The 8,630-nt window shown below is 56.0% G+C and overlaps 1 protein-coding gene across 1 annotated transcript; it reads right to left on the bottom strand.

The window, feature by feature from the left end:
* Positions 1–1,027: 1,027 nt before the first annotated feature.
* Positions 1,028–7,124, bottom strand: ING1 (inhibitor of growth family member 1). The gene is made up of 2 exons (XM_039226680.1): positions 6,786–7,124; positions 1,028–1,985 (listed from the first exon to the last, which is right to left on the bottom strand). The coding sequence occupies exons 1-2, from the start codon at positions 6,919–6,921 to the stop codon at positions 1,282–1,284; spliced, it is 840 nt and encodes a 279-aa protein (XP_039082611.1). The 5' UTR covers positions 6,922–7,124; the 3' UTR covers positions 1,028–1,281.
* Positions 7,125–8,630: the final 1,506 nt, after the last annotated feature.

Raw genomic sequence — 8,630 nt, 5'->3', positions numbered from 1 at the left:
ATTTATTTGGCCTCCGTTGCCAACAGCTCTGCCATTGTACAAAAGCAGCCACAGACGATGCATAAGCGGATGCGAATGGCCGTGTGCCAATAAAACTTTATTTATGGACACTAAAACTTGAATTTTATAATTTTCACGTGTCATGAAACAGGATTCTTACTTTTTTTTTAACCATTTGACAATATAAAGCTCATTCTTGGCTCACAGGCTCTACATAAACAGGTGGTAAAGTGGATTTGGCTTCTGGGCAGTATTTCCCACCCCTTGGTCTGAATATATATTGTTTTGACATGTATTTGCTGGCAATAAGGTAACTTCTACTTCATTATTCAGAAGAACAAAAGACATTGCTTAAGGCTTTGTCTAAACTGCTGGTATACAAATCTTTAAAACAAAAATTTAAAAATCACTTACAACCAAATTAAATATACCGCTAGAGGAGCAAACAGACCAAATTTCATTTATTTCTTGACCTCACAGGTGTACAGTTCTCATGCGCACACAGGAAGCACACCTTAGTCCTACGGGGGCATCTGATCACGAGGCAAGTGCAAGTACGCTTGGAAACGTACACTTATGCGCCGTTTGTAAAGGAAACATGGCCACACTGCGGTGCGCGATGGCAACAGCGTGACGTGAACTTCCACGACCCGACCACTTCCGGGCGGTTTCATAAAAAATATGCCCAATCACTTAAAAAGTGGCCATTTGGGGAACAGGCCAGTACATAAAACATCTGCCAGGTCAAACTTAAGCATTTCCTTTTCTCAAAAATAATCTCCACATTTTAAACCTTTATGTTGAGTTGTTAAATGGTTAGACATTATTAGAGCAAGAAACAGACTTTCTATGGGCTCTAACTCTTAGCAGTTCAGCCAATTTTTTTAAACGTGCTCACGAAGCGATGACATTAGTTTTATTAAAATAGCAGCTACGTGAAATCTCCTTCCCCATTTACCGCGTCAGGCTGCTTCTGGGCCACCCCCGCCCCAGCGAAACAAAGACAGAAATGAAAAAAACAAATCAGTCTGAGACTCACTTGAGTGTTTAATTCAAACCTATATTTGTAGTTTCTAAAATGTTGATCCACAGACCACCCTCGTTACACGTGTGTAGCACTGAAAACAAGAGGCAGAGGCTGCCGGCCACCCCTACAGAAGGAACGGCTGCTTTCCTAACGTCCTTTAAAACTACACACGGGACAGTCTCGCGCCTCAGCGCGCGGTGGTGGAATAAATACACTGGCCTCTCGGGCTCCTCGCCGCGGATGTGCCCCGCCAACTACCTGTTGTAAGCCCGCTCCTTTCTGGACTTCTCCAGGGCTTTGTCCATGGTCTTCTCGTTCTCACCTCGACACTTGGGACAGTACCACTTGCCCTTTGGTTTATGGTTCAGCCCCACGCAGGAGAAGTGGAACCACTCGATGGGGCACTCGTCATTGTCACAGCCGATCATTTCTCCATAGGAGACCTGATTGCACAGACAGTACGTGGGCTCGTTCGGGTCGATGGGAAGGTCTGCGGGGGACGCCTCCCTCTCGGCTTTGGCCTTGGAGCGTTTCTTCTTCTTGGAGGCCTTTGCTTTCTTCTCCTTGGGTGTCCCCGAGGTGAGGTCATCGTGGTCGTGATGATTCGCCGCGTTCTCTCGGTTCTCGTTGTTGCGCTGTCGCCGGGACCGCTTGTTATTGGTCTTTTCCGCCTGCGTGATTGTCTCGCTCTTGGCCTTATCCTGGCCGGCCTTGCCACTGTGGCCGGTGGGGTCGCTGACCTCCTGATGGGCCTCGAAGAGCTCCACGTGACTGTCCACCTGCCTGGTCCGGTTCTCCACCAGCTCCACCATCTGACTCACGATCTGGATTTTCTCGTCGCCCAGCTCCTGGCTCCGAATCAGGGCCCTCTGAATGCAGTGCAGCACTCTCCGCTTCTGGACGCCGTCGGTCTCGCGCTTAAATTTCTCATAATATTCGTCCAGCTCCTTGAGGATTTCTGCAAAGGGAAAAATAAGCATTACGCCCACTCTAGCCGACACTACCAAACCCCTTATTTATTCCTCTAGTCTAGGAGAAAGTAATGTCAAAGGACAGACATGACTGATGCGAGATTTTCTAGGATGAAAATCCTATACCCTACAGGCTGCCTTTCAAGCCGACACTGTTTTTCTCTACTGAAAAAAATCCCTGGAACTAAATACAAACGCCAACAGGGTTCCCGGTCAGCAAGGCGCCACTCAAAGCTCCCCAGGGGGCTCTGCGCGCTCAGAAGCATGGGTAACACTGCTCTCAAAATGGGCAACTTCGGGGAAAACTTAAATTTAGGTGAAGTGCTGGTACCCAAACTTTTATTTTCTATAAAACTAATGATTTGTCCCATATTTCCATTGCTTTTTATTCAAATATTCTTCTAACTTAAACACCTGTATTTCCTTTGTTTAATTTTTTTTAAGTTTATTTATTTTTTGAGAAAGAGAGACAGAGTGGGAGGGGAGGGCAGAGAGAGAGGGAGACAGAATCCAAAGCAGACTCCAGGCCCTGAGCTGTCAAGCACAGAGCCTGATGTAGGCGGTTCCAACTCACAGACTGTGAGATCATGACCTGAGCTTAAGTCGGAGGCCTAAGTGACTGAGCTACCCAGGCGCCCCTTTCCTTTATTTTCATGTACCTTTGTCTAAAATACCCTATTAGAGAACGTATATAAACTCCGTGACCCAGAGCCTCAGTTTATCAGCCCTGTCTTTCTCCTGCTACCACATTATTCCTCCGTATTTACTAAAATGGTTTGTCACGATAAGCCCTACAACCTAACTTTGCTTTGAAACAATGGTGTCAGATTTTGCTTATACATTTACTGTGTAAAACCATACACATTCGTATCTATAAAACCCAACAGTATTTAAAACATTACCAAAACCAAAAAACCCTCAGGGCTATATTTAAACCTTGTACAGGGGATACCTGGCTGGCTCAGTCTATAGAGCATGTGACTCTTGATTTTAGGGTTGCAAGTTCAAGCCTCACACTGGGTGCAGAGATTACTTAAAATCTTAAAAACAAACAAGCAAAAAGCCCCAAAACTTTGTACAGACAGTGTATATGACTGGGAAAAGTAACTTGGGAAATGTAATTAGGCAATTTCCCAAGAAATCAAAGTTGTAAACTTAACTTGATTGAAATGAAGAAAGTAACTATTCTTGCCAAAAGCTTCCTGAAATACAAATAGAAATTCCCAGAGTAATTTTCCCCAAACAGTAACAAATCTATGTAGAATCAGGGGCACCTGGCTGGCTTAGTCAGAAAAACATGCAACTCTGGCTCTCTCGGGGTTGTGAATTCCAGCCCCACGATGGGTGCAGAGATTACTAAAAAATAAATATATAGTATCCAAATTTTTTTCTGATACCCTCTGCAGTCCCTTAAAATAAGGCAATTCTACTCTCCAACTAGGAAGTATGTGTTGGGGGGGGATGTATAAAATGTAACCTGTACTGGTTCCAGATCTTACCTTCAAGTAGTTATAAGGCATAAACCTAACACTGAAATAAACACAAAAACTTAGGTCAACACCAAAGCAGAATATAAGTATTCTGGGGTGCCTGGGGGCCTGCATCAGTTAATTATCATACTCTGGATTTCAGCTCAGGTCATGATCTCAAGGATCAGGAGTTCAAGGTCTAAGTCAGGCTTTGCGCTGACACCGACAGTGTGGAGTCTGCTTAGGATTCTCTCTGCTCCTCCCTTGCTTGTGTTTTCTCTCTCTCTCAAAAATAAATAAACAAAAAAGAGAGCTCTGAAGATACTTCCTGGATAAACACAGACTATCTGCCACCAAAACGAAGGAATGCCATAGTCTTGTAGTATCTTAGAGTAATTCTGAAAATGAATGGGCTCAACGTATCTAAGTTCTAGTTCGTGGATTTTAATATATGAGTTTCTGCAATTTATTTTTAAATTGATTGCACATTACAAAACTATTAACTGGTTTAATCAAGTAACCAATTTTTTTAAAGTTTATTTTGAGAGAAAGCGGGGGAGAGGCAGAGAAAGAATCCCAAGCACGCTCCACACTGTCAGCGCAGAGCCCTCTACAGGGCTTGAACTCACGAACCTTGATATGACGACTTGAGCCAAAATCCAGAGTCAGATGCTTAACCAACTAAGCCACTCAGGTGTCCCTCGAGTAACCAAATTTCTAAAGACAATGTTAGCCTTTCACAGAAGAGAGAACAATTTTATCATATTGCAAATATTAAATTCAGTACCGCACAGCTTCTTTTACATCACAAGCAAACTTCTATCCCTGGGAGGCTTCATGTGTGGGAAAGTAACAAAAATCACATCACAAAATTACCAAGAAGTCATTCTGTCCCCTACACAATGGCTTATTTCTGAGATTCTCCAAGCACAGCACTCAATCTGCACAGCCGCTGAGTACACACTGTGACAAGACCACCACCAGCTCTAACTGCGCAGGCGCCCTGCCAAGACACCTTCGGGAGCTTCTTCCGCTCCATCAGCTCAAACTGCCGCTGACCTTCCTTCTGCAGACGCTCCACGCCAGCATCCTTACAGGAGAGCAGTGGTACCGCGGAAAGAATTTAAGGATTAAATGAGATGGCAGCGAAACTTAATGCGATCTGGCCAAATATCAGAAACGTAGTTTAACTTTACCTAAAAGGTTGCACTGATGTTCTTTACGAAGCTGACTTCCATTGAGGGGTGGGTATTTTAAAAATACATGAAAAATAACAAAACCAAGCACAACTTCAAATAATATTTAAACTTGGTAAACTATAATCCATCTTTACGAAGTAATCTCCGGTTGATGCAAACTAACTAAGCAAGTCTGAGCTGCAACACAAGCCCTTCGAACGAACAGCCCCAGTGTCCCGGCGGACGGGCCTCGGGGTCCCCGCGGACGGGCACACCCCCACATGCACAGCGGGGTCCCCGAGCGAGGGGTGACCGTTACCGACAGCTCACGCGGCGGCCCTGGCTGCCCGCGGGCTCCGCTGGAGGCACCCGGTCCCGAAGCAGCAACAAAGTAACTCTGAGGGGACGCTAGGGCGGCTCACGGACAAACACAGCCCTCTTGAAACTTCCCACAGGTGCTAACGGACGGTACGGACGACGACTCCCTTTGATCTCTGCGCCGAGTCGCCGTCCCCGTCCCCTCACGCTCTCCCCGCTCCCCGCGGCCCTGAGCCAGCGGCAGGCCTGGGCAGGGAGACCCGGGCTCCATCCCCGGCCGACCCGGACCCCGGGCGCAGCCATCGCCCCGCGGCCGGAAGTGGCAAGGCTCGGGCCCCTGAGGGACAGGGGCGGGGCCGGGCCACCAGCCAATGAGGCGGCGGTTAGCGGGCGCCGCGCCCCGCCCCGAGAGCCACCGCCTGTGGGTATCGCCGGGCCGTAGGGCGGAGGCCAAACGGGGCTCCAATCACAGCACAGGATCAATGAACACGGCCCGCCCCAGTAGCGCCAGTGACCAATCCCAGGCCGGAGGCCGGGCGACTCGAAGACATTCAAATCAACTCGACCCCCTCCCACTCCCCGCCCCTCTGAAGAAAAAAAGCAGCGGAAACAGAGACCCGTGCCAGTCACTGCGCAATGCCCACCCCCCTCCGGCGCAGCAACCAATAGCTCAGCAGCGGATGGATAAGGACATTCCATGGGGGACGCCAAGACCAATCACAAGGAGGCCAAAGCGGGACGTTCGCAATATGCTAATAAGGCCCTTATAAAAGTCGCTGCGAAGCGAAGCCTTGGCTGGAGAGCGCAGGGGCGCCATCCCCGCGGGGGTGCCCGCTGCGCCTCGGGGTGTGCGGCTGCCTCCCACCTCCCCCCGCGCTTCCGTTTCCCTGCTGCGTAGCCCTGTAAACATTAGTAAACTCCGAGTGACGATCCGCGTCCCATCCACAGCCCCCACCGCCGTGCCCGACCCGGCAGGAAAGTTTCCCCAACAGCCAACGATTCCCAGCGGACACGAACCCTCCTCCACTCTCCGGGGCTCCGGGCAGCCGGGGCTGCAGAGAGCGACCCACAGGTCCTCTCCCTGCCTCCCTGCCATGTTCCTCTGCAAACACACCATCTTCGCCCGCGCCCCCCGGGCACAGATGGGCGACTTCCTCGACCCAGCCTCCCTTCCCTCCCCTCCCCTTCCCCACCGCACGCCCGGAATAAAGCCCCTGCCCTCAGCGAACTACACCCGGCTGCGCCGCCCCCTGCACGGCGGCCCTCGCTGGGTGTCCAGCTCCACGGAAGGCCCGGGGGGCTGCGCGGGGGCGGAGGCGGTCGGGGCCACACCGCGCGGAGTGCCGACCCCGGACTTTATGTAACACTCAGATTCGGGACTGGGTGGGGGTGGCCCCGGGGATGGCGAGCTGTGCCGGGGACCCGCCGCCCGCAGCGCCCTCCCCGCAGCCCTGCGCGCAGCCCCGTCGCTGCGCCCCTCAGCCCCGGCGCCCGCGGCACATCCCTCCCTCGGCGCCCCGGCCTGCGCCCCCTGCGCCCCCTCCCCCGCAGCACCCCGCCTCGTCACTTCACTACAAAGAGCGCTTTGCTCGCGCAGCCTGGCATTGAGACCTCTCGTTTCTCCTTCCTCCTCCGTGTCCCGGCTTCGCGCACAAGGACCTTGGCGAATCAAAGACGCCCCAGACCTTTTGTTCCTGCTCGGCCAGGGCGCCGCCACGGGCCCGCGGCTCCCCCGGGCGGGGGGCAGGACGGCCCGCGGCCCCGCGGCGCCCGCGGCCGGCGGGGATGGAGCGGCCGCCCCCGCCCATCCATCCCGCCGTACCTTGGTATTTCGCGTCGATCTCCCGCATCAGCGAGACGTTTCTCTGCAGGTCGAAAGGCAGAGACTCGATGGAGTCCAGGTAGTCCTCCACATAGTTCACCAGGTGGATCTGCTCCCCGTTGGCAGGGCTCAACATGGTTCACCGAGGTCCCCGGCGGCTCGGCGCGGCTTTCCGCTTCCTCCAGCCCCCGCCCCCTCGGAGCCCAGCGCTGCAAAATGCAAAGCTCCCGCCCGCCGGCGCCCCCCCTCCGGCCGGCCCCGCGCCGCTACATCTGCGAGCCGCGCCGCCTGGGCCCGGGGACCCGGCGCCTGGCGGGCCGGGCCGGCGCTCGGCGGCCTCGGGCGCGGGGCGGGCGCGGGCTGCGCGTGCGGGCGCGCACCCCGGCGCAGGGGCCGGGGCCGGGGCCGAGCGAGCGCGGGAAGGGGCGCGCGCCGCCCGCCGCGCCGCACTTGTCCAACGTGGAGAACCCAAATACCAGTTTCAAACACTTGGGAAACATTCGGCCCCCCGCACCGCGCATGCGCCCCGCCCCCCACGGCCCCCTCCCCGCGGGCCCCGCCCCCGCCGCATCACGCCCCTCACCGGCCCGGCCGCGCGGGGGTGTGGCTTTGTCTGTCACTTTGGCTGGGGAGGGGGTCGCGGGAACAGGGGCGGCGGGCGAAGCGCAAACTTTACTAGGAGTTTCGCACTTGGAAGCAGAGCCTGTCGGGCGGCAGTGCACGCCCGCCGGGGACCGTGGGGAGCAGCTGGCCTCGGCGAAGACCCGGTCGGAACCGACTCAGCCGCGGTAGCACTGCCGCCGAGGCCATCGCTCGCTGGGGCGGCCACCTCCCCACCCACACCCAGCCCCTCACTCTCCAGGGCCCAGCCGCGCAGCCGGGCATAAGTAAGGCCCGAGACAGACTGGCAACGCCGAGACCCAATCCGCTCGCCGTCCTTCCTCGGTGGCCCAATCAAAACGAAGGAGAGGCGGGACGAGTTAGGATAACCCCTCCCAGGCTCTTACTACGAGAAACCCGCGTCCGGCAGGGGACCGACGGAGAGGGCGGGCCGTGCAGGGCGGAAGTGGTGGCGCATGCGCAATTGCACGGCCAGGGAGGCTGCCGGCCCCGGAGGGAGGAGACCTACCATTAGGCGGCCGGACCACCGCTCCCAGCAACCTCAGCGGCTCGCGCGCCTGCGCGGTCCTCACCGCTTTCCCTTTGTGTCGCCGGCCGGAGCCCAGTGCCGAGCGGCTTGGAGACAAAGGGGCCCAAGAGGGGAGCTGCATTCGGAGCCAGGCTCCCGCAGAGGGCGGGCGATCCCGACCCCCTGCCGGATGTGCCCTGGAATCCGTTCTCACTCGAAAGGCCACTCAAACCGGCGCGGGGCAGGCGTCCGGGACCCGCTCCCCTTGCCATCTCGGCCTCTCCCCTCCCCCCACGGCCTCTCTCCCCACCCTAAGCTTCTGGATTTGGGTTTCCTGAAAAGCTCGGCTCAGACGACCCTGTTGCCTAGGCGACGGGCCCGCGAGCAGGCCCGCCGCTTCCGGCGGAGGCCCCGCCCCGTGGGCGTGGCCGCGCTCCGCCTTTGTCCTCCGGGCTCCGGCCTGCGCGGCCGCGGCTGCTGCCCCCGGGGCGGGCCTCCGCCGCTGCGGAGCGGTGTAGCTCGCGGGCTTCCTTCCCCCGGGGGGGCGGGGTGTCCTGTCGTGGCCTCTGACCCTGCACCCGCCCGCGCCGCCTGCCCCCGGTCCGTGGGGGCGAAGCAGGTGCGCTGGGGCCCACGGCGTGCTCCTCCGCAGACTCCACGCCGGGGCGCTCCACTGCTGTGCGGACTCGGAGGGACCGGCGAGGCGCGTCGTCAGG

Source organism: Hyaena hyaena, unplaced genomic scaffold (assembly GCF_003009895.1).
Source record: "Hyaena hyaena isolate Hyena2069 unplaced genomic scaffold, ASM300989v1 scaffold_22, whole genome shotgun sequence".
Taxonomy (NCBI): domain Eukaryota; kingdom Metazoa; phylum Chordata; class Mammalia; order Carnivora; family Hyaenidae; genus Hyaena; species Hyaena hyaena.
This window is presented reverse-complemented; position numbering and strand designations above follow the sequence as displayed.

Bases quoted from the DNA above. Each gene is read 5' to 3' on its own strand.
- ING1 (XM_039226680.1), bottom strand. From the start codon at position 6,921: ATGTTGAGCCCTGCCAACGGGGAGCAGATCCACCTGGTGAACTATGTG. The intron at 1,986-6,785 runs GTACGGCGGGAT...TTCCCTTTGCAG, and splicing joins GATCGACGCGAAATACCAAG to AAATCCTCAAGGAGCTGGAC.